Source organism: Agelaius tricolor, unplaced genomic scaffold (genome assembly GCF_023055355.1).
Source record: "Agelaius tricolor isolate 1412-34295 unplaced genomic scaffold, bAgeTri1.0.p SCAF_8, whole genome shotgun sequence".
NCBI lineage: Eukaryota > Metazoa > Chordata > Aves > Passeriformes > Icteridae > Agelaius > Agelaius tricolor.
This window is the reverse complement of record NW_027269268.1, coordinates 24,277,526-24,304,263: the sequence shown is the minus strand read 5'-3', so window position 1 is coordinate 24,304,263 and position 26,738 is coordinate 24,277,526. Positions and strand designations below refer to the sequence as shown.

The 26,738-nt window shown below is 34.5% G+C and overlaps 1 protein-coding gene across 4 annotated transcripts in view; it reads left to right on the top strand.

The window, feature by feature from the left end:
- The window catches only part of FSTL5 (follistatin like 5), a 272,587-nt gene that overhangs the window by 88,361 nt on the left and 157,488 nt on the right, over positions 1–26,738 (top strand). For all 4 annotated transcript variants that reach the window (XM_071431980.1, XM_071431982.1, XM_071431978.1 and 1 more), the window contains exon 4: positions 335–583. In XM_071431980.1, coding sequence (XP_071288081.1) covers positions 335–583 — 249 coding nt within the window. The remainder of the gene's footprint in view (positions 1–334; positions 584–26,738) is intronic.

Genomic DNA, 26,738 nt, shown 5'->3' with positions numbered 1-26,738 from the left:
AACAGTATAGCAATCTTAAGGTGACAAACTTCAATATACATTGAAAAAGTAATGATTTACTATGAATTTTTTAATGAAGAGTAACTTTTGTTACTAGATCTTGCTCTAAATTGTGGTTAGCCTATGACAGTGATTAGAGGTATAAAAAAATCCTCATAAAGAGACTAAATTTTTTTAACATCAGGCCAACCTGTGTTTAATATTAGTCAAGGATATAACAAAAGACTTAGTCTCACTTCATTTACTCAAATCAATCCTTTTTGTACCTTACACGCAATTAAGGAAAATGTGGTTATTAAATAAAAACCTTCTTTTTTTTTTTTCTTTTTTTAAGGGTATTTTGGTCAGGATGGCCATTTTGGATCATGTGAAAACAAGTACTGTGGTCTGGGCAGGCACTGCGTTGTGAATGGGAAGACTGGCCAAGCCGAGTGTCTGTGCATGGAGCACTGCAAGCCACATTACAAACCTGTGTGTGGGTCTGATGGGGAATTCTATGAAAACCACTGTGAAGTGCACAGAGCTGCCTGCCTGAAAAAGCAAAAGATCACCATTGTACACAATGAAGATTGTTTCTTTAAAGGTAAGCATGGCTGAACAATATCTGGAATATTGCTATCGGGTACGTGTTGTCAAGCTGTTCAATTAAATCTCTATAGTGTCTGCACTCAGTGTACAGTGAATAAATGACTTGAAATATTAATACAGTAAGTATTGCACTCCAGAGATACCTTATGGATTTTTTTTTCCCTTTTGTTTATACTCAAGGCTCTAGGCATTTAACCTGAATAAACCAGTTGTCTCTTAGAAACTAATCTATGGCAGCTTGCCTTACAAATGTGGTTGTGAACCTCATTCATCTAAATGTACTTATATCCCAGAGCCTGAAGGATGTTAATCTTTGTTGCAGGAAAAATGGAATGTAGGGTTCCAGAGGAGTTTTGGAAATTTGCAGGACCTGCTCATATTTGGTGTTGAAGTTGATAGATCAGCAGCTTGTTATGGCTAAATGGGCCTTTCTTCCTTTGAATTTGGATAATGAAAAGTTTACTTGTGTACCCATCAAAGCGTGCAAGATTAGTTACTTTTTAGTCTTTGAATGCTGAGATGCCAGCCTGAATTCTGAGAGCTACACCTTATGCTAAGCATTTTATGCTGACAATGTCAACAATTGCAACATGCTCTTCTTTTGTGTAATTTGAGCACACCTTGCAGGTTTGTGGAACTCTGCCAGTGCAGACTTTGAATATTTGTGACTACTTTGACAGATTTTGAGTGTGTTTTCACTGGTTAAAAAATTATATATGGCTTTGGTGGGAGGGGAATTTTTTTTTTTAATTAGGCCCTTTTTTATTAGTCTCTTTAGTGTTTCCTGAAAACATGATAAACTCTGCAAGCTCATCAAAAAATGCTGAGGCACAGGTATCCATAGGTTAAGCTGGGGGTGTGGAAATCTTCTAACAGGAATCTATATATAAGTAATAGCAAAAGTTTAACTTTGTTCAGAACTACCTGTGGACACTATAAAATTAATATATCATCACAATATATAGGCCTTAAGTACGTAGCATGTGTTCTGAGGTAGTGGAAAAAAAAATGGGATTCTAGGAGTATAACATATAGTGCTTGTAGGGAATGGTTTGTGCATTAACAACAGAACATGAATGCATCCATATTAACAATCACAATCTCTTTTTTAAAAAAAAACTTTGATGCAGTACTCTGGTAGAAGAAATGACAGTAGAAAACCACAGAATGTTTAAATTTAGGGGGCTAATTTCAGTTCTTTAGTATGGTGTATACAACAGAAATAATTTCAAAGCATGTGTGGGAAAAAATTATAGCATTGCTAAATTTTTTCATCTTAGAAAAAGAGAGATTTATTTATGGAAATGAGACAGTTCTTCAGGTAGAAATATAACCCAAAAGTTGCCTTAAGTTTTGTTAGCTCATCTTTATGTTTTAAATTCACCGTGCTTCTTTCACACTTGTTGTTGTGGACAATGGAGTATCTGAATGATGTTCAACTTCAGACACCAAATTTAGGTGCTGGATTAAAAAAATTTAAAAGTAGGTTTTTCCTTTAGTCAATTACAGTCTTTAGCAAAGAACTAGGGTATCCGACTGACCTTGTCTGAGACGCCTTCTGAAAACTGTTCTCAAGTTCTCTAGTTTGGGCTATAACTAAATGCCTAAAAATAATGTAAAATATTTCATTTTCCTTCTTTCTCATCTTATGTTGACTTCAGTAGTGGTAAACATGTGAGATGCGAACAGTTATTTTTCTTTTTCTTATTTCATACATATGGACCTTATCAATCTCAATTTCTTCTATGTTAACTTCACCTGCTTCATAGCTGTAGTAGAGCAACGTGCTGTTAAAGCATCGTTGCCTTTTGTGACTATTTTCCAACATCTCCTATCTTTTGTAAATATCTTCCAACATCCAGTATATCTATATGGTAATGGCGGCAGAAGATGTCAAGCTATTTTTATATGATGTTTTTTTCTTTTACAAAACATTTCTGAGCTAACCACTAGTAGATTGCCTTCAATAAAGCTGAAGATTCTGCCAGTAACAGGTCAAAAATATTAAAAAGCTAATAGAAAAAACCCCTTAAGAGTGCTCCTCCTGGATAGAGAAGGTGAACCCCATCACTACTGATGGTGTCACAAGGGCATTGCCCCATGTCCTCCTTGTTATTTAGCTGATATCCTCCAGCACAAGGGATCTCATTTCAAGGAGCTGCTTCTGAGACCATAAAAATTCGAAGAAGATCAGAAAATAAATATCCTGAGTGCTTTGTTTAGGTTTTCACAAAATCCTTTAGGAAGAGGCTAGTCTGAACTGGGGCAGGGTGTGAAGGGAAGGAATGCCTGCAGGATGCTGTTAGATGATAGGATTGTAACTGTCAACAATGACTGTATAAAGACAGCAGTTGAGTACTTTTAATTTCTGGTTCATTGCTAATCATTGATTTTCAGATTAAACTACTGTGTACTTAGCTGCTTTTTTTTTGTGTGTGTGTATTTTATCTCTAACAAGGCCATGCTTTGAGGCATTTGTGCTTCAAATCCTCTTACTGGGTTCTCCGTTCTACCCTCTTCAGGGCGAAATATTTCTTGATGCAGAAATTTTAAGTTTTAGAATGGGTATGGAGCTCAAGATGAGAGAGCTGAGAAAGACACCTTATTTAAATGAGTAAGCTTACCAGAAAACACTAGTATTCTGTGTCTGGAGAAAAAAATTTAAAAGCCCATGTTCTATATACCCAATTAACGTTATAATAGTAACTAGGTAGCTATAGCTATTTGAATAATGCATCTTGTAACCAAATGATTTATAGTTGATCTCAAATATCATGAGTTCTACTTAATGGTTTGAAAATTGCCCTTTTAAACACTTACATGCTAAGTGGAATTTAAAGATTGCCTTGCTAAATGAAAGAGATCTTTGACTTATATGTTGAAACTCCATTGAAATCACTGAGAAATGTGTGTCTTAGCTAAGCTGTGCATAGAACACAGACAAAAAGCATGAAGGCCTTCAGAGAGAGCAATTTCTGAAACATTTGATAAATACATTTTGTGGTAGTGAAAGCTGTGTCAAAACTGTACTCTGCTGGCATGCTATTTTTTTTAACTAAAACTTCAAATTCATTACGTGCTTTATATTGTAGCTTATTTATTTCCAGATTCATTGGACTACTTCCTTTTTTCCCTTTTTTTCCTTTTCACTTGCTATCTTTATTTCTTCACATCAAATTAAATCACACCTTTTTCTGAAATATGTGTGGAACACATGCAAAACTGTAATTGAAGTTGAAAGTTTTTCCTTGATGATTGAGACTGTTATGCAAATGTTACATTTTTTCACACGGATCAAGATAATGGCCATACTAAATTAGAAATTACTTTTCCTCCACTCCTGTAATTATTCCCTCAGTTACTTATTGGCATGTCATGATGCATCAGACACTTAACGATTTTTCCTACTGGCTTGGTTAGATGTTTGGATGCCAACTGTGACCCTGAGAATTAGTCAATATACTGTCTCAATTTCTTCTCATATAGATGCAAAATGAATTCCACAGAGAAGCTAATTACTTATAATCTCCTTTTCTATGAATTTACATTAGAAGTATTTTGTACACCTGTAGAGTCCTCTATTTCCCTCAGATAAAGTCCAGTGTCCTGTAACTGGATGTTAGAGAATGAAAATTCTACAATCATTTTCAGAGGAGCTCTCAAGCCTGAATGATCTAAAAAATGTAAAATATTTAAGATGATTCTAATAAGAGATTAAAAACTTTCCATGAAAAATTCATTGTGTATTTTCTATCCACCCTGAGCTTCTTGTATATTTTACATTATATTTATTTCCATACAGTGATACACTCGGTCATCATGGCAAATGGTAATTTGCTTTGAATCTTCAGGAATGTAGCAAATACTTGTATATACTTTGAATTTTATAGAATATTTGTAGAATAAAGTTTACTTCATATGTAAGCTTTTTAGTTCTATGTAGCTTCTGTGACACCCTTATGATATTAACATTATTTTAATCTCTTATATTTCTTTTTTTTCTGTCTCATTTTAATTTGGTGAATATTTTCATCTGTTACAAAGTCTGTGATCTTCAGATTTCTTACTACCATTACTAAAATATCTAGATATCTAAGTATCTGAAGACTGCTATGACATTTGCTTTTCCCCTGAGTGTTCCTGAAAGACAAAGTAGAAACGTAGGTTGGAAAGCTTGCTCCCAGTACTAAGCTGTTCAGGGAAGAGGATGAGAGCTGGCTGTGAAACTGACTTTCAAATTACTTATTCCAAATAAGTATGAGGAAACTGGAAAAAGTTCAGAAAACATTAGCAGGAATGACCAAAAGTAGTCAGTGGCTTAAAAAAGATATGAAGGTGTCTTCAAAATCATCAGGGTGGATGTGAGTGGGCTGCCTTGTATTCCAAGAAAAGAAATAAAAATTATGAAATAAGAAAGCAGAAAAAATCGAGAGCAGGCTTTTGTGTTTGACATACAGCAGATCCTGTGAATAAAAGCTACAATAGGATTTCAGCAGCAGACAGTAAATACTAGGGAAAAGCCTATAGACTTGCTTTCTTTTTGAAGAGGGCTGGGGAAATTAGTTAAAGTGAACTAAATACTAACTATCCCACAGAAAAGATCTAGGATGCCTATCTAGCCTCTATAGTGACTTCCACAAGATTAGTTCAAAGATTGTATTTTTTAAATTTTTGTTTGTGTTTGATTTGTGCCCTAAGTGATCTCAGATTGGTTCTTAAAATATTGGCACATTAATTTAGTAGCACTGACATTTACTTCATCTTACCTGATGTTCATATACTTCAAAAGCAAGCATATAAGTCTGTCATTTTACCAGTTTCACTTGTAGAAATATTTCATCTTGTCTTTTATATAAATCTTAAACACGTTATTTAAGTTTGATCATTAGCTATCTTTCAAAAGAAATTAGGGTATGTTAATCTGAATATCAATCCAGTATTTTCAATGAAAAAGAACTTTTTTTTTTTAAGATGTATTTGCTTTTTTACTTTGGCTATCAGTTGGCTTCTCTGTTGAAGTTCTCAAAAACATCATTATTACACTCTTTCTAAAAACTTGAATTTCTGTCTATAACATCACCCTTAAGGTTGCTGCCAATAAAGTGTCAAGCTTCAGTTATCACTCCAGAAGTATGTTCAACACAAGCTGTATTGTGAAAAGAAATGTGAAAAAAAATCTTTCAGAACTTGAAGTTTCTGCTCGATCTTGAAACATTTGATGGCATGTAGGAATTATTAGACTTAGATTACTAATCCAGTCTATGATCTACATATCTTCCCTTTAGTGCAACACTTATGAAAAAAATATTAAATCCTGAATTCCTGCAGAGATAACATTAGTAATGGCACATTCACAGAGTGGTAAAAATCACTGTTAATGGCTGGTGTGCTACTTCTTTCAGCACTTTGTTGGAAAGTTATGCTCTAACCAATAGGAAGCTGGATCTTTTTAATACCCTTCGAAACCATACTAAATTTTAGCACTGTTCCTCTACTCTGCTTTCCCCACACAGTTAATTTTCCTGAGTTGCATTGCTCGTGAGATTTGGAAAACTGCTGGTTTTTCCTCCAATATCTATGCAAGATTTGTCTAAAATATCTCTCTTAAATTCCCCAGTGTTACCTTAAATTGCTTAAACTAACTGGCAGGCAAGGCCAACATATGTAATATCTGCTACTAGATCTGCAGAGTGAAGCTAAATTCAAGGTATTTATGAGAACATGCATACAAGAAGCTTAATTTAAAAACTGAACATTCAACATTCCCTGCTTCACTGCTTTTGGTGATATTGTATATCTTTGCAGCTAAAGTCTTGAACTCTACTCTCTTTTTCCTCCTTTGCATTGAATTCAAGCTTCTGAAATGTTGGATGGGGCAGTGGCTATGGGGCAACTCCTGAAACAAGTTATGAATATAGATTTTGCTTTTATTGCCTGGCTAAAGATATACTGCAAAGACATGCTTTACTTTCAGTGTCTGGAACAGTCCCAATCTTTGTGTATCAATGCCTGCAATTCTGCAATAAATCTGTTAATCAGCTCTAACCTATTACGTAGTCTACATTCCCATAGTGATGAAGAATTAGTGTTCTCTAGCTAATCTCTGTGCAATCTTAATGAAGTTTAAAATTTCTTGTAAGGTAATCACTGCTGTTTGATACCACACAAAGAAGTGGATCTATGGACATCACAGATTTTCACTGGTAGAAAATTTAGAAATGCCATTAGAAAATTCCAGTAATGATGTTGAATCTGTTCAAAGAAGCTGTATTAACCTGCAAGCTCTCAAGTCTGTGCCAAGTCACTGAATCAGACAACCAACATTGTAAAGTCGTCTTCCTTGTAGATACTAAAAATCTGACTGGATGTGGTCCTGGGCAAGCAGCTCTAGGTGGCTCTTCTTGAGCAGGGGAGCAGCACCAGATGATTTCTTATGGTTTCCTTCAACCTCAGTCATTCTGTGGATAAGCATCTCTGAAAAAAAGAAACATTCTTACTTATACACGTTCAGCCTGATTTTGAAGAAACAGAATGTAGCTCATGGTGCTAAAATTCAGCCAGTAGTTTTTGGTACTGTTGAGGAAGAATTGGAGAGATCAGAGGAGGAGAAAGAGAAGTAGAGCTCTGGCAAAGTGTAATCAGTGGACAGAGTTCTGCTGGTGCCCTCCTCTCAAACCTGGTAACTTGGGCCTGTGGATGGGGCAGTGCCACTCACAGGACAGAATATTCATTGCTTTCCTGCTTTTTTGGTACAGTCAGAAAATTGTTGATGTGTTGCTAGCAGTACAAGGATTGTACAGGTATGGTTCAAATCATGCCTCAATTTCTGTGCTCAAGTAGCCTTTATAAAAATGTTGGGAAAAGGCAAAAATAAACCACCACACAACCTTTTTTTTGGTGACATTCTAAAATAAATGTTGGTAGTGCCTAGTATTGAGGATAGCAAATGTTTTTAAAACTGGAAGAAAACAGGTAACAGTAGTGCATAGTGTAGTGACAAAATGGCTGCTTGTACTTGAAAATAATTAAATAATTATTTTTTACTATCAAATTGGTGGTATGGGATATTGAAAATTATTATGAAATAAGTCAAACTAAATGTTTTGTCATAAATTTGTAGTAAATAAAGGAAGTCTTATATTCAGGCAGACATTTAAGTGAGAAACATAATTTTTTAAGTTTAGAGTAAGTATAAAGTCTTAAACTACTGAACATGGTTGGTCTGATGGAAACTTTGAAAAGTTTTAATTAAATAATGTCAGAATTACCATTAATTCTTGTGGGAATTTTTTCTGATGGAACATATTGTTGGCCTTTAAAAATCATTAGCAATTGGATACATATACAAGGCATTGGCATGATATTTGTAATTCAAGTTGGCTAGTATATGGTATACCAACTTAAAAAAAAGCCATAGCTTCTTTTACAAAATCTGACTATTTTGAAGAAAAGTAGGCCTGCAAAAATGATATTTAATTTCCATTTCTGGCTCTACTAGCTAATAATGGATGGAGTAAGTAAATTTACAGTGGATAAAACCTGTACGTTAAAACTTTCTCTTATGGTTTGCCATTTGGCCTCTTTTAATATAGGATGGACAGTGGGGTTTACAGGAAACTAAACTAGAAATGTAGCATTGCCATTTCAGGCTTATTTGCTTGTTTGTAGTCTGTAGCATCCTAGTGAAACCTGAGAAATGAAATTGGTTTAAAGAAACTTAATATACTCAGTTGACAGTAGCTAGTTTAGGCAAATTGTCAATATCTGTAAATATTTTTCAACTGTATATTTTTTTCAACTTTCTTGGAATCTAATTGTGCAGAATATAAGTAATGAAATGCAACAGCCAGATGCTTCCAAATTACATTTCTTAGTAGATTGCCGCCTAGATGACTTCCACTTTTTCCCTTGGATTTGTCTCATCTTGTGACAGGAAAACAAAGAAAGCTTCCTGCCACCATGCTTGTGATGGCAGCTATCATGTTATTATTATGTCTTTAATTTTTAAAGTTATAGTATGAACATGTATTAGAAGCAACCAGTAAATAAGTAGCCATAAGCAATTTCTAAAGAAGAAAACTTGGGCAGTATACTCTGTCAATAGTGTCATAGACAGGTAAATAAAATAAATAAAGTGACATGATTTTGATGAACATTGTATATATTCTATTTACTGCCAGGACTTAGCAGTTTTTATATAGCTTAGTTTAAAAAACAAAAGTATTTATACCACTGTAACCAGACTTTATACTGTTACTTCTGTAACAGAGAACATTGCAAGCAGAAGATAATAATTGAAAGTTGGATAGAGACCTATAATCAGTGATTCAATTACAGCACTTTTTGGTCATGGAATTGTTGATTATACAATACTTTAACATGAACTGCAATTAAAGTAGATTATATAATCTACTTTAATTGCAGTTCAATACAATCTCAGACTTTATCCTGAGATTAAAAAAAAAAGGTGGCTCATATTTAAATTTATATAGAATGGTCTAAAGAATCCTCCAGCTGAAACTGATTTTAAAAGATTAATTTCAGAAAATCAAAATAGTTAATTTTTGCCTCATTCTAATTTATTTTTCTTCTTGTTTGGCTCTAAACTTCTCCCTTTTGCTGTCATTGAAATCAGATCTTTGTTACTGATTATTTATAATAATTTATATGAAATTTATAAAATTTGTATTTGAAGTTTTTACTTTTCATGAAGAAACTAGTCTTTCTTATTGGCCTTAGCAAGTGTACTTCTCCTGATACTCATGCAGAGAGTAAATAAAATTGGATAAACTGGGTGATGAAATCTGATTAGATCCTTTAGCTTTCTCTTCATCTGGAATGATAATGTGAATTTATTTTAAAATTGTTGAAAGCAAACAACAGAAATAAAGGAAAACTGATTATAGCAAAAATAAGTTAAACTATAGCCCTAAGAAATAAGCTAAAATAAAATTATACAAAACTTCTACTCACTAAGAGTGATGTTTTATATTTTTGCATGTATTTGTATTGGCTTTGGGTGCAATTAAATCCTGAACTATATACTGCCAGGAAAGTTTGTTTCCCTCAGGGCTGGAACAGATGGTGGAGATTCTTTTTTTTTTCTTTTCACCATTTAGAGACCAAGTCTGCTGAATCTCTACAAGAAAAAGTATTTATGCCAAAGAAAACTGCTGACGTTGGCCTTAAAGCAGTAGAATTCTTAGCTGTATTCTCTAGAGGGTTATTGCTAAGAGTCCTGGTAAACAGGCAGTGCATTTAAGTTTTGCTATTAGCAGTGTTTTAATACTGATTTGATATCTGTCTAATAATATTTGTTTTGCAGAATAAAAAAGTGCTATTGACTAATAAAACTGCAAGTTTTCACTTAGTATTCAGCCTGTTTGTCAGAATATTTCACTGTGCAAGGAGGAAGCTATGAATTAGCATTTCCCAGTCATCACTTTGATAATTAGAAGAATAAAAATCTAAATGCATGGAGAATAGCAGAAGTGTTGTTAATCATGAGCACTCCATACTCTTAATCCCACCTGGAAAATGAGAAAAAAAGCACTCCTGGGATCTAGTAAAATAGCAAGCCTTGTATATCACTAAAAAAAAAAATCTGAAAGAGGGAAAAATATCCTTGCAGTGTTAAATACTAATTATGGTCAAGAACTTTCATTAGTGCTTCTAAATTTAAGACAACTGCTGAATGCATCAGTTCTTTGTGATTTTCCTATTCCATCTTCTCTTTTATACAAGTCCTTGCCATTCAAACAGAACATAAAGCTTTTTATTGGTCCCTTATGATGCAAACTATAGTTGTACAATCATCATTTTAGAATATGAGCTCTGTGTGCTCTTAGATTTGCTGTCACTTTATCACAATTGTAGAAGCATCTTGAAGTGTATTTGCTTAAGCAGGTGGTGAATGGCCACACTGGGAATATATCTATCTTCTTTACTGTATGATGAAGTTTTAAAGCAGACATTTTAGCTATGGTAGTTGGAAAAACATACTTTTGTGATAAATCTTGTAGGTGAAAAAAACCCCAAGCTGGTAAAAGATTAAAAGCCTCACCTAATACTGAGTACATGAAATTGGTATAAATTACATAGTTAGTTGAGTGAGCACAAATGACACTTACAATACATGAGTGTTAGTGCTTTCTTTAATTTTTATATTATTTTATAATTAATTTTTTAAAGGAAATTGAAAATTATGTGTTTCAGATTTTCATTAACAAAAAATCCCAAAGTACTAAGGATTACTGTGGGAAAGGGAAAATCTTCTAGTTTATATGGGAGTTTCTCTAACACTATCATTTCAGCAATCTCAGGATTTAATTTAATCCTCCCTACTGAGTTTAATGAAGATTAGGTTCATTGAAATTAGTCAATTGATGAATATTTGTTATATTTCAAGCATGAAAGATGTAAAAGGGAGCCCAAGGAAGAGAATACTGGGTTAGAAGTTTGAAATAAACAAACCATAAAAAAAAAAAAAAAAAAAAATCAAAGACCACACATACACCCGTCCCCTACCAAATGTGAAAGAAAAAACAGTTGAAAACACACAATTTACACAAATATTGTGATGTAGGCTTTAATGTTGCTCTGAAGTGGTCTCAAGATTTTCCTGAAACCTAAATCCAATTGTTTTGGCAAACATCCCAACTGGTGGCAGTTTGTCACTTATATTGGAAGGGGTTTACCTACTTTGTATGCTATGGAAATTTACCTAGCAGTTTAATTTTTTTAAGATTTTCTTTTATGACTCCTTTAAAATATTAAAAAATTCAGAAGTATTCTTTAATTCTTGATGCTTTTTAAAAAGTAGAGTTACACTTGCTTTGCATATGTCTAGTACTTGTAGAAAATAGGTAGTTGAAAAAAAGGAGAGATCAGAAGAGACTCCTGTGACATTTCAGGTGCTTGTGATGGTTTGGGGTTTTTGTCTGTTTTGTCACGTTTTTGGGGTTTTTTTGGTCTTAATACTCCTTATTTATTCATGAAATTTTTTCATGTTTGTGGTTCACAGATAAATGAACATAAGTCTAGGTGCAATGTGTAGATCTATTAGAGTAGTCTTGATATTCTCTTTGCATAACCAACATGAACAATCATATATTGCTTTGACTTCAATTAAAAAAATCTCCCACTTCACTCCAAAAAAAGTGATGGAAAAAAAAAAGTAATTAATTGCTTCATTTCTTTAGTTGTTTTACTCTATAAACAAGTATTAGTGGTTGATGGTGGCATTTTTGAGCCTCATGGGATGTGGATGTGCATTGTAATATTTCTTTTTCATACTGTGAATGCTGTATGGATGGGGCCAGTCTGTGGTGCCTGTTTTGCATGCTTGCTGCTACTGGAAGATGAAAATCTGGGTATGTAAAATCTGTTTTCTTATGTCGGCTAAAAAGGGTAGTTTTCCTGAGCAATGCTATTGTTTAGATGATCAAAGGTCTGCAGCACTAGGATGCATTGTAGATCCATCAGTGTACATGTGCTAAGTATATTTTCCTGAGTTGTATACAAATTTTTTATAAAACTTTCTGGACCTTGCTTGAAGTTAAAGAAATTTTTGAAATGTGAATGGTGGTATATGATAATCTGATAACACAAAACATTAATGCAGAGTTCACCTGCTGAAGCTTTGCTAATTGCAGTATTTAAGTACTCTTTTATAATACATAACTTAAGGATTTGAGTTTTCAGTGCAAAATATTGTATAAAGTATTATTTCTAAAAGACACAGGATAAATGAAACAAGAAAGGATCTCAGTTCTCTGTCTCTTGTAAAAGTGGGTGATTGTACATAACATTATAAGAGAAGGTGAGATAACTTCATTTTAACATGGTAACCCTTTTTATTTGCTTAGACTGGTGAAGAAGAGGAGGTTCAGTTTGCAGGAAGTTGAATGCAAATGTAACAGAAATTACTTGTGGAAGTAAAAACTAACAGGAATATTCTTGGAAAATTCTTCCATTATTACTTAAAAAAATTATGTTACATGCCAATTCTTCTTTTCCAGTTGTAAAAGTGGTAGAAAATGGATGGACAAAGCTTTTCTTTGTGTAGGTCTGAGCAGACGCAAGAGTACAAAGCCAGGATGATTAATCCCCACAAAATGTAGAATAAGGCCTAATAACTTCCCAGAAATGACATCGGTTTAAATTCATTTACAGTCTTTATTTATGAGGAGGTAAGAAAAAAAAAAAAGAGAGAAAAGCTTGTTCACAAAAAAAAAGGGTCTCCATAAAAGCTAAGTATGTAGAGTTGCGAGATCTGTTTGTTTCATGAAACCAAAAGAGTTATTATGCAGGTGCTATAGTACAATCACAATTTTGACCAATCAAGATGGAGATAAACTTTTTATAAACTTTGAAAAACAAGCTTTGGTGAAAAGAAAATAAGGTGAATTACTTGGATTTTCTCTTCTAAGTTACACTTTACTTCTTGCTTTGCTGTACACTGCTAGGTTGTTTGGTCAGCTGCAGTGTTGTAGTGTGTGTGATTTTTAAATAAAAGTATTATAATTTTTTATATTTCAAGTTATTTGCAACAATTTTTACTCCTTTTTACTTAGTTGAAATTGCTGAAAGACTGAGAAACTGAGATACTAAAATGGAAATAAGAGTAGAGTCAGTTCTTGAAAAAAAATCAGAACTAATCAATAAAACAAAACTATCAACACAAGAACACTCAACAAAGAAAAGAAGCTGTTAGACTGGAATTCTTATCAAAATAAGTTGTAAAAAATTGATTCTACCAGCATTTCACCATTTTCCTTGGCATACAAATGTTGGACACTCCAGTCTGTGACTTGGCTGGCCTTGTCTCCAGTCTCTCAGTCTTGGGAGATCAGTGGTACTCAGACACGTTATAAAGATCTCTTCTGATCTGAGGTGTCAAAAAATGGAAAGTTGTCAGTGTGCAAATAAAAGCCTGTACAATTATCTCTTTATCTTGGTTGCATTTCTCACTTACTGCTTTCCTAACTTCAGCAAAGTAGGGATATTTTCTTAATTTGATGCAATGTACCTCAACCAATTAACTTTCATAGATTATTGAAAGCACAACTCATTCTGAGCACTCTGAAAGTATTTCTGAATGTTGAGATAAGGCTATACACAATTTGGTGTGCTTATTTCAACAAATCACTGTGTTTTGAAGTTCAAATTAGCACATCCCTAACATTAAATTTTTACTGTGTGCTCTCTTTAAATACTCCTAAAATGTGGCTCCAAGAACAATTGCTTGGGCCTCTGAAATGTAGACTATTAAAACTGCCAGAGTAGTGAATTGTATTCTTCCCTTTAAATTCTTGTGCTTATTGGTAATGGAGGAACAGTGGTGTTCAGCAGAGTGTGTAGGCTCAGGTAGAGCTAATACTAGTTTGTTATAGAATATAGGGATAAAGATTTCCTGAGGAATTCCATTTCCTGTTGACTTTATAAGTCTCAGTCTACTGGTATTTTTTGGGTAGGTATGTTTTGTGGGTTTTGCTCCCTGTAAGAGCGTCCTAGCTTGGAGAATTTTTTTAATGACTTGGAGGATTTATTTTCTTTCTGAAGAGGATGCACATCTATTATGTGGAGCCTCCATCTTCCTTTGTATTTTAGATAATAGAATACAGAAGAGATACTCACTGAGTCTGGCAATTTTGTTGTTATGCTTTGTTTTGCGTTTTGAAAACTGTATCACTGAGTTTTTTCCCCTCTTTTACGTGACAGGTGTGACAGTTCAGACAAATTGCTGTCACACCTTTCAGTGTTCTGTTATTAAGTATTCTGAATTTGCTTGGTCTTTCTTCAAGTGTCCTTGGTCAATGCTTTTTAAGGCTGAACTTTTCTTTCTTGTCTCCATCGTATCTCAGTGTTTGTAGAAGGAATTGTAAATATCTGTTTGTTAAAGTAACTTTCCAAATGAAGGATTTATTTAAAGAAACCTTGGTGGGTTTTCATTGTGCTGCTGAGATTGAGTTATCATCTGTTTTGAATCTCTTCAGGGAGTATTTTCATCAGTATGAACACTAAATGACCAGTTCAGACTTGCCTGTGGGAAAAAGTTCCCTGATTACTTGATAATCCTCTCTGCTGGTAATAAAAATTGTTCTGCTCTGGGCAGCATTTTTAAATGTTCTGGTGATCTGAATTTTTTTGACTGCTAATAAGATACAGGAAGAGACATCAAGTAGCTTTGGGATACATTTCAAAGTACAGGCATTTAATAGTGTTTTAACTGCATTTGCAGGCAATAGCACCATTTTCTTAATAGCACCATATTCTTAAATGTAGAATCTTATCAACTGAACTGTTTTCAATTTCCTCCAGTGACATCCAGTATCAACCCTCAATTACGTCTCATAGCATTATGATAGTCATGGCAATTGAGACAGTCTAATAAATATACAATTATTTTCTTAATTCACAATTTAAAAACAATGTCTTTACACAGTCTTCCATACATAGTTTTTATGGGCTAATTCATAAATTTGTATACATATCTGTAGGCCTTTTGCTGTCTTACTATACCTTGAGAGTGCACAATAATTTGCTTTTGATTTCAAATCTAAAAATTTTTAAATTCAGTTGATATTTAAAAAAAAGGAAAAAACTTATGTTTCTGGTAAATTATCTGGTACATAAAAGTAGTAAGATATCTGTGGCTAAGGTAACACAGTTTCTCTATAGATGCACATACGGTGCTCTTTCTAACAAGGACGGGACAGTGTTGCATTTCTGATTTAAGGCCTAATGTGAGAGCCACGTCAGTCTTTCAGCTGACTTCAGTAGGTACTCAAGCAACTCAACAGTGTGTTAACCAACTAAGAACACTGATCAGTTTAAATGGCTGAGTTAACTTTACCTCCTATCATCAATTCCTGAACCTGGAGGATTGAACTGGACATTGTGTACCAAGGGTCAGGCAAGAGATAAGCTCTGTAGAAAACTGCTGCTGTGTCTGGGAAACAAAATCCTTTACTTTTGCCAGTGCAGAATAACTCATGCAATTTTTATGAAGGCACAATATTTCTTTTAACTCAATTTCTTTTGCTGGGAACGGAAACTGCTTTCACTGGTCTGCCTGAAGTAACTTTCTGCCTGAAGTAACATCACTATTATGTTTCTGTTCTACTTTACTTGCTAATATAGAGAATTATGGAAATTGTACTTATCTGGTGGAGTTATATTAGTAGTAGTCAGTAGAAGAGGCCTGTAGCATGGGCAACAAAAGACAAAGTTGCTGGGCGAGTGTCTTTGTGTGTGTGTGTACTCACTCTCCCTGTCTCTTCCTCTCCCTTTCTCCCCTTTTCATAGAATCACACAATGGTTTGGATTGGAAGGGACCTCAAAGCTTGTCTAGTTCCAACCCCCCTGCCAGGGGTAGGGGTGCCACAGACTAGACTGGGTGACTCCAAGCTCCATCCACCATGCCCTTGGGCACTTCTGATGGCAGACAGGTGTCGCTGAGCAGGTCTGCTTTTGTTCTGTCCCTCTGTGGAGCACACTTTGTACACTACAAACTCCACTGCTGAAGATAGTCTTCCTGTAATTGCTTAATCAGATAGCAGCTACCAACCACCTCTACAAAATGAGCATGAGGCCATCAGGTGCCTGTTTTTACCAATGTGTACTTTTCCAGAGTGGGCTTACAAATGCCATTTAAATACATAAGCCAAATTAAATATCTGAAATTGTCTGAAGAAGTGTTCAGAAAAAATCAGTTTTTCTGTACACTATATGGAATTTTAATGGTGAACTACTAAATGATTTCTGGTTTGGAAGTAGTAAGTTTGTACTCATTAAAAAAAAAAAAGAGCCTGAATTATGAACATTTTTTAACGAGACAGGTACTCAGCACAGTAGAGTACTCACATGGTCTAAGAAGAAAGGATTAATACCTCTCTAGCCATACTGAGAAGAATACCCAGCAGGGGGAAAAGAGACTGAAAATGAAGTCTGAGAATGAGAGTCAGTGATGGATGAGAGGAAAAATCCCTTAAGAAATATAATCAGAGGAATGGATGAACCTGTGACTTAGGCAATTCTAATGCAAGTAGTTGTAAAATAATATATCTCCGTAAATCAATATGAAGGAAGAAAAAAGTATAAGGTTTAAACTCGGAGAAATAGGGAAGACATTATAAAGCAAATAATTTCAGCTATGCTGATTGCAACCTGCAGTACAGTTCATTCTATGAACACAGCATCCATGCCTTGAGCAGGGAAAGGGATTTTGGAATCTCAAGAAAAATGTTGTCTTGCACTATAGCTTGGGATTGATAGAGAGAGTTGTTCTATATTTAAAACAGATATTTGAAAGATCTGTTTCTGAACTCTGAATCCTTCACGTGGTCTTTCAAAAAGAAGGAACAATGCTATTTTGACTAAATAGTTTGAGAGCGGTAATGATGGAGGTATGCAAGATGTCCCTTGGCAGATCAATGAATATAAGATCCAAGAGGAAAAGCAATTGCAGGAAAATTACATGAGATCTTTAATTGAATAGCCAGTCATTCTCTGTTCACTACCATGATCCTTAAACTGGAGTTGGTAATTTATGTGCTAGTGCTTCTTTCAAAAAAATAATAAGATAAAACTCCCTTATGTTCCTACCACATTTTCCATAAAGAATTTCTGAAGTATAGTCTGCTTTTGTGCAGTGCTGGTTTGATGCTGGATGGCAAAACGGACTTTGAAAATGGAATGCAATTTTTTTTTATGCTTTTCACTGTAGTTTAGGCAAGGGAGAAGTAGGTGTGGTCATAATTGTTGAATAATTTTTATATGGAAGCTACTATTATTCAAGCAAAAAAAATACTAGGCTGACCTTTTTTTGTAAAAATTTTAATTTTATGCATGGAAAAATATTGTCAGACTTGTTTTCAGGAAATATATAAATTTATGACAAATATTTGACTAATAAGCAAAAGATATGCAAAGAATATTTTGCCAACATCCATTTCCTATTTTGTGGTACATTATGCAAGGTGAAACTGTTAACTTTTGTAGTTCTAGTTAATGATTCTCATAATTTCTAAATCGTTTATGAGCTGCAAATATCCATGATGAGTTGGCTGAAGTTTCATTTTATAAATTTGAAGGTACTATTTGACTTGAACTGGTGATCAGATGCTTGGATTTGGCTTGCTTAGTGGTTTATGACCTGAAAAATATTACTTAGCTGATGTTTCCATATGGAATATATTTTTTTTCATCACAGCAGACTTAATGATTCCAAAGAAGGTTGAAGAAGGTTGAAAAATGAATGTGCATGGGTTATGTGATGATGCATAGGTTATGTGATGTCACAGAGAATGATTATAAAATGTATTTGCAGATAGCCATAGGAATACAATTTCATAGGAAGTTTAATTCTGTGTTTTCTGCCAAACAATGCAGTCTACCTTACTATTTCAGACACATTGTTATGTCTGTTATCTGTAATTTTTATGCTTTAGAAAGAAAGCTTTGAATTTTGTGTACAGTCTCCTTTTTTTTGTCCCTTTCAAAAATTTGCTCATTTTTGTCTGAACCTACTGGTTAACTTGTGCTGTTGCTTGCTTAGTGGAAGTTAAATTTGGCATAGGATAAGCTCCAAGATTTAATCTGAATAGAATGTGCTGAAGTCCAGTGATGGAAAGTTTGCACAGATATCTATTTTGTTGTTAAGTTCCTGCTGGAATTTAATTAGAATAGAGAACAAAGGAGCAGGTACCTGTGCTGCTACTCACAGCAATATAGAATTATAGAAGGTTTTGGATGGGAGAGGATCTTAAGATCGACTAGTTCCAACTGCCCTGCCATGGGAAGGATGCCATTCATGAGACCAGGTTGCTCAGGACCCCATTGAACTTGGCCCTAAACACAGAATCACGGAATGTGCTGAGTTGGAAGGGACTCACAATGTTCATCGAAGTCCAGCTCCTGGCCCAGCACGGGACAGCTCCAGGAATCAAACCACGTGCCTGAGAATGTTGTCCAGACATTTCTTGAACAACATCAATCTTGGCTCTGTGATCGGGCCCTGGGGAGCTTGTTCCAGCATCTAGCTACCCTCTGGGTGAAAAACTTCTTCATAATACTTAACCTAAACCTCCTCTGACACAACTGGCCATTCCTTCATGTCCTGTCACTGGTCACCACAGAGAAGAGATCAGTGCCTGTGGTGATCTCCTTTCCCTTTCCCTTTCCCTTCATGAGGAAGTTGTAGACTGGGATGAGGCAACTCAGTTGCCTCTTCTCCTGGCTGAACAGACTGAGTGACCTCAGAGACTCTTCATTAGTCTTACCCTCAAGGCCCTTCACCATTACTGTTGCCATTCTTTGCGCATTCTTTAATAGTCAAATGACCTTTTTATATTGTGGTGCCTGAAACTGCATACGGGATTCAGGATGAGTGCAGAGCAGAGAGGGACAATTCCCTCCTTGGCCTGGATGGCCATGCTGTGCCTGAGGTACCCAGGACACGGTTGGCCCTCCTGGCTGCCAGGGCACAATGACTCATGTTCAACTTGCTTTTGACTGGGACCACTGGGACCCTTCCTGCAGTGCTGCCCTCCAGCCTCCCAGACCCCAGCCTGTCTGCACATCCAGGGATGGGCCCTCCCCAACCTCTCTGCACAACCTGTTCAGTGCTTCACCATGGTGAAGAATTCAAAGTGAATAATTTCTTCCTAACACCCAATCTAAGCCTGTCATCACAGTTTAAAACCATCGTCCTTTTGCTTGTTACTCTCTGGCTGTATACAAAGTTCTTCTCTATCATTTCTATAAATACCATATAATTTGCAAGCAGTCCTTTCAACATGATGACTAAAATAGATACAGCATTAATAATTCTGATCAATCCCCATCCTCAGTGACAAATTTCTCATGTCTAGGTTTGTTGGTTTTTTTTTTTCCCTTTTATGGGTATGATGCTGTTAAAATATCTATACCAGGTAATGTGTATACATCAGGAAAGTGATCCAGTTGATGTTCCTTTAACAACAATGGCTATTTAAAATACCATGATGTTGGCTTTTTGGTGGGTTGCTTTTTGGCTTGGGTTTTGGGGTTTTTTTGGTTGGATTTTGTTTGTTTTTCCTCCTGTTTTTCTACTAACGTGCTTGGGAAAACTAGCTTGCAATGACAGCTGCTCTGTGGACAGCATAATATGTATCTGTCCTATGAGAGTAGCCATTCAATTTCTTTTAGTATCAGCTAGATAAAATGTTATTCTGCTCCATATTCTGGGTTTAAAGATTGTAATTATTTAATACATTTTTCTAATTATATTTCAAATATTCTATACTTTAAAATTTGCAACTTACAAATATGTCATAAAATCTATGGAAGATAGGATTGCAGGGAATTGGTTGTTGGATTTTTTTGTTTTATTAATTGCTTTGTGTTAAGAAGTAACAACTGACTGTAAGACAAGTTCATGTTCTTTTTTTTAGTCAATACACACATATTTATTTCAGTAGTATAAACATAGTTCAGAATGTAAGTTCCTCATTTAAAGTGTCCTAAATGTGATTTTTGGGCTTTTAGACAGTAGGTCTATAGGTTTGCTGTTGTCAGACATGTAAATATTACTAAGACATTTTTTTGGGTTACCCAAAATGTATCTGAATCTCTCCTCTAATGGACCCATCACTGCAGTGGGATTTTCCAGGCTGTTGGCTTGGACTCCTGCCTTGCAGTAGGAGTCACAGGAAGCTGACTCAGCTGAAGTCACTGAGTACTTCCTCGTTGGCTTTGTTATGGCCAGTAAATCTCATCACAGAGAGAAGGAAAGAAGTTGTCAGGAGGCCAAAGTAATACCAGGTATCACATCACTTGTTTCAATGTCAATTGGCATCACTTCATAAGAACTTAATGCATTTTATGTCCTTATCTTACATCATCAGTTTGCAGGAGTTGAAATTACATCTTTATGACTTAAATCTAATCTCCAGTGTTGGAGGAAACTATTTTTGAAATTACTGTGTGTTATCTGGGCAGAGACTATGGCTTTTGTGGGCAAGGGTTTGTGTGAAGGGGTAGAAGAATATTATTTATTAATTGATACTATAAATTAATATTATAATTTAATTGATACTGGCTGAGAAAACTCTTGCAAGTAAGCAGTATTTTGGTATAATAGCCTTGTAATATTTATAATGAAGTTGCCCTCCCAATAATTTTTTTATGGTTTGGATTTTTTTCAGTTAATTTTGAACACAGTTTTCATTAAAAAACACTGACTAGCAGGAACATTGACTGTATGTAAACTTCACTACAAGTTATTTATTTCTAGCCATGTGTAGCTACATGTTGAATGTCAGAAATTAGTAAATACTTTGGAACAAAGAACTTGTTTAGAATTGGCGTGATGGAACCTTGTTTCACTTCTGACTTATGATAAGTAAAATGCTTATTGACATTGAAATTAATAGTTGATTTTATTTTAAATGTTTAAACAACTGAAAAACTTCTTGGGAATTATCAAGAACATAAGTTGCTATAAACTAATCTATTTTGTCTTATTTAGAGTTATTTTATGCATACCTGATAAGATAACAAATGGTAGAAGGTTGTTTTGTTTCAACAGTTTCAAGTTCCAAAACTTGCATAGGTAGTAGCTAGCAAGCATGGAAACAATCAATGCTTACTTTGGCTGATATATTTTTATATTTTGTCTTGCTTTAATACAGCCACCCCTCTCAAAGCTACTACATAACCTGTGCTTCTGATACTTTCTCAGGATATACATACGTGTGTAGCTATCTGGCCATAAAATGTATTAATTTACTTATTATAATTGTAATTATATTATAATTATAATAAGTTTATAATAATAAACTTATTATAACCTTATTATAATATGATAATATAATTATAAACTTATTATTATAATAAATAAATTGCTTTTAATTCTACACAGAAATTTAAGGATAGCAACTGAAAACTTAAGCTTTTTAATCAAATTTTTATTTCTCTCCCACACATACTTTCATAGCTATGTTTCTTGAGATTCCAAGCAATCTACTCAATTGTTATGATTTTATAGCTCCCCCTCTCTTTTATTTAAGCATTAAATATTAGTACTATTTTTCAAAGTAAAATTGTATGCTGGGGGAGGGGAGAGGTTGCTTTTATTCCTCTATGCATTTATGCAGTTAGTCTTCTTGGCTGTCTTGACTTTTGTTTTTCCTTTAATTTCTTCTTCATTTCCCTTGCATATTGCTTTGTCCATTCAGTTTTACATGATTCACCAATGAAAAACAGACTTTGTTTACAAATTTTCATTTTTATTTTGCTCTTTTTCACTTAACTTTCATGCCTGGGTAGCTTTTTGCTTTTTCATTTGGCTTAATGTCATCTTCAATTTTTTTCAAATCTGGACATAATCTAAGGTAGCAGGGAACCTTGAGTGCCGAGAAACACAAACCTGTAATTGCTGAGTCTGAGAAGGCACACACTTTCAAATGGATCTTTATTTTTTTTTAAAAATATTGTCCCATGGCTTAGCTCTTGTGCTGGATGTGTGGGTGCTATAGGACTGACTTACTGCATGCACATTATTCTTGGCACATAATATGGTAAGATCAATTAAATCAAATTATACGTAGTTTGATAATAGTGAATACTTCTGAAAAAGATGCAAGACATAGAAGATGGATTATGTCATTCTCACAAGTATGTCTTTCCAGATTCTGGGGTAACTAGGACTTTTAAGGACTGGGAACTCCAAGCTGGCCTGTTCTAAAGCTAATCCAATTGATGGTTTTGTTTTATGAAACATTGTATAAGAAGGAATTTTTAAATGGAATTGTGCCATGTATGGAAAGGTCTTCATTTTGGGTTTTAAATCTACTGATTAGAAAATTTATTTTCAATTCCATTCTTTGAGTGAGACAGATAATTCATGGCATGGCTTTACTCTGCATCACTGGGGATTTTCAAGCTACTGAAATACTTTTTCTATGCCAAATCCTGCATTAAAGAATTGTCTAAGATACACTGGGAAATGGTCCTCTCAGAATACAGCTAATTGGATCTGTTTTACTTGTCTTACTGTTGCTGTTTTCTTTTTTTTTTAATGATTATTAATGCAGTATTGTATAGTAATTAGCTTCAGCATATCAAACTCTGTGGGACTTGGGGAACATATGTACATTATTTTCAAAGTAAATATCCTAGTTCTTTTTCCTAATAGAGAAATTTTGTCACATAGGATTTTGGTTCCGGTGTTTATTTTGGCGTTTCAATAGATTTCCATGAATAATTGTGGAATATTACATTTAAACAGGAAGTAGTATAAGGTTAAAATCTATGGTGATAGCAGAAGTGTGTTGGAAAGATTCATTTAAACAAATAATGGTAACAGAAAAGGTGTTGATAAGGCATGACAATCAAAAAATGCTTGAGGTATGAGACGTAGGTAGGCCAACAAGAAACAGACAACTGCATAGTAACCCTCATAGTAACCACACATTTCCTCCAATCCCTGCCAATTCCACCCCAATCCCTTAGAGAGTAAGGATTGAGTTCTTTGTTTTATTTCACTGTCCCTCTAGAATTGTAGTTTAACATTTCAGTGCAAAAAATAAGTATGTGCATTTCTTTAGAGAGGATCTGAGAGCTTTTTGCTGCCAAAGTATGTGACTGTCACAAATATCCTGAGTTAAATTGCTTGGAATCTGTCTGGCATAGAGTCAGAATGTTGTTTTTCTGTCTATTTCACCTGCAGGGACTGTTTCTGCTAGATGTATTCAGAGCTCTGTTGCAGCAGCTATAAGTTTTATTGAAATTGAGCTGTTGGTGTCCCTCTTGGATTCATCATGGAGTGGGGAACAAGAATCAGGTGCCCCTTCTGCTTCATTTGGGGTGTAGACTGCCCCAAGAATTGTAGCTCACAACATTTGTTAGGTTTGAGGGTTGACCTATTCAGTTAGAAAGCCATTGTGACAGTCAGAAATAGTCTCCAGGTTGCTAGTTGGAGCACTAATGGGGGAGGATCACATCCTAATCCTTATTCCTGGTACTGTTTTAAGCTACAGAAGTTCTACAGAAGAGCAAGGCAGATTTTTCATAACACTCTCAATTCTCATAGCTGAGGAATCTTCCTGGAGATGTGGCATTGTGGACAGAATAATTTGTCTAAAGAAAGTTTCAAGTTTTAAAATTTTTTTTCTACATCTATGAATGTCTCAATTGGAAGAACTATTCCCCACTATTTCCTTTCTTAAAGCTGCACTCCATTTCTGGATGCTTTGTGACTCTGAGGGCTTTTGTAAACAGAATCTACATTAATTTGAAGAATTTAATACTGATATGAAATGTTGTAACTAAGGGCAAAATGTGGTCCCAATTGTGCTTTGATATGAATATGGTGGTTATGATAGAGTGTCTCAAAATTCCTTAACTATGGCTATTAAAGTTAAAAACTTTAGGGACACAGTTAGCTGGCTTGCCAAAATTAAAGCAATTTCTTATTGTAATCTGCCTTTAGTCAGGCATACCTGAGAGCTGAAATTAACCTTTTAAAAATTCTCATCTTTCATGCCTGAGAGGCTCTTGAAGTGTGTGTTAGAATGACTTTTTTTCTTATTTTATTCTGCAGTAGAGATTTTTTTTTTCTTTTCACAGCAAGTTTTAAGTCAGCTCTCTCTGAAGTATGCCTTTTGTATATGTACATTTGAGTCCAGATAAGATAATTACTTACAGAATAAAGTGGACTTGGTTTTTAAGAAAGCTAGATTTTGATTTTTTTTTCCTAGTTCTATTCTCATTCACAGTTTATTATAAATATTTGCTATTACTGATAGTAGAATTTCTAGTCGGAATACCCTCAAATATACACCTGCTGTTGAAAAACATATTTTATAGAAATAGGTGCTACAGACACAAAATACTAAACAGTAGAAGTCCTGAGATATCATTCCTCAGCACTCTAATTGATACTTTTGTTCAGGAATTTCTGGCATTTATGCTCTCTCTTAGCTTTTTGCACTGGTTTCTTTTTCTCAGGCATTAATTAATAAATCACTATTTCCTGCTATATCCTAATTTTGTCCCTGTCCTGTGTGCCTCTTGGCTTAAGTGTTTAAAGTCCTGGACTATCCTAGCTCTAAATTTTCCAGAGAAATTTTCCAGAATTTTCTCAGTGTCACAGGGAGATAATTGCATCAAGTACTTTTACTCTAGTCTTAGAATGTTTTCCCATTCAATTAAATGTTTCATTTTTGTAAACTTTAACGTTGGGATTTTTTTTTTTGTTTGTTTTTTGTTTTTTTTTTGTTTCATATGGCAATTAAATCTTCTTCAACAATATAATTTAACCTTACTGTTGTATTTGCATTCTTTGGGACTTTTTAGTCCTTGCTGAGGACAGTAGTTCATATTTAGTTCACCTAAATCTGGTAACATGAAGTTCCCTCAGGCGTTCAAGTTCTTTACTGTTCTTCAGATCTTTTTTTAATTTCCTGGTGACATGCCCAGAACTGAATATGCTGTTCCAGAAGCAACTGTGGAAGTGCAGGCTACCAAGTGCTGAAACACTGTTGTATGTATCTTTTGATATGCACAGCCTAGTGCAGCAAAGGCATTTTGCAACCAGTTCACATCAGTAAAATATATTGTTTTTCTTAACTCTCCTGATTTTGTGTTTCTCTAAAAATCTTTCCTTTTTCTTCAAAAACTTTTCCAAATTATTTTTCCCAGTATAATGCAATTTCATTATCTTCAGGTTGTGTTGTGAAAATCTTTGTCTCATTGATATTGCTTTATCTCCGGTGTGATTTATGTATTTGTTCAGCTTATTACTTATTGAATCTTCTAGGTTATTAGTGAGGATGCTGAGTACTGGGCTTAGTAAAATTCTGTATATCATCGTAGAAGGGTCCTTTCACTGTTCAATGCACACCATGTCTTAAAACTCTTTTGAGTGTAGATTATTGAGATTTTCTTCCCTTATGAATTCTAATAAGTATGAATTAACTTTGTAACTGTGCTAAATCACTCACTGAAATAGGAAAAGTCTTCATTCATTAGATGGCTTTGTTTACTTTCTCTGTGCTCCTCTGAATAACAAAGAAATTCAATCAGAAATCATATATCAAAATTGAATGACTGTTTTCTTCCCTATGGATTGACACAGAGTTTTTTACCCCTCCTTTTAAAAATTAACATTTGATATTCATTTCTAATACTAATTTCTCATAATATTAATTGTAGTGTACCAAACTAGGCTGGTTTTGATACTAATGACTGAACATATTTTTAGATGTCATTCTGTAAAGTGAACAAGCATATGCTTGCACCAGTTCTAGGAAAATAAACCATGAAGGCTTCCTCTCTAACCAGTATTGTATGTCCCTTCTCATTATATGCAGAATATAGTTTTCAAGGCTCTAGGCAGTTATTTATTCAGAATATAACTTCATTTTTATGACTAAAGATACATACATAAGACTTTCCAAGGTATAAGATGTCTAGTTATGGGTAAATGGGTAGTCTAGTGTAGAAATCTCTACTTGGACACTTTCCTGTGAGAATAATGAGCTCTCTTTTCTTCTTCCCCTCACCACTAATTCTTTGACCTTTTGTGGGGATAGGTAGAAAGAAGGCAATACTGAAAAGCCAGCTCAGGAAAGGAGCATACCCTATAAAATTCCTTCCAAGTACAATTTTGATTTTTTATCTGAATGTGTAAAACTCTTTAATATATTATACTGAGTCAGTGGTGCCGACTGTTTGTTTGAGCCTGAGCATTTTTTTTTTCCCTGAACACTGTCTGTATTGCAGACTTAATGACATGGATTAGCACTTGTTCCTTTAAGACACTATTTGATTGATTATGTCCACTGAAGTCAAATTAGGTTCAAATAACATTATCTTACACTTAAACTTTATGACATTCTTAATAGGTATCTATGTCTTTAATATTTTAAACATTTTATTTCTTTTTTATTTATTTTTAAGAAATAAACTAGAACCAGTTAATTCGTGTTACCATGTTGCTCCTCTGTAGCTGGGCTGGATTTCTCAGGTGAATGAAGGACATTTCTCCTTTATGATCAGAGCTGAAGGAACAGTGCCATATAATCCATCACTTAGGAAGAATAAAGGACATATTTGTCCATAAGTTTCATAGCTTTTTCCTAGAATGTCAAAGTAAAAATGGC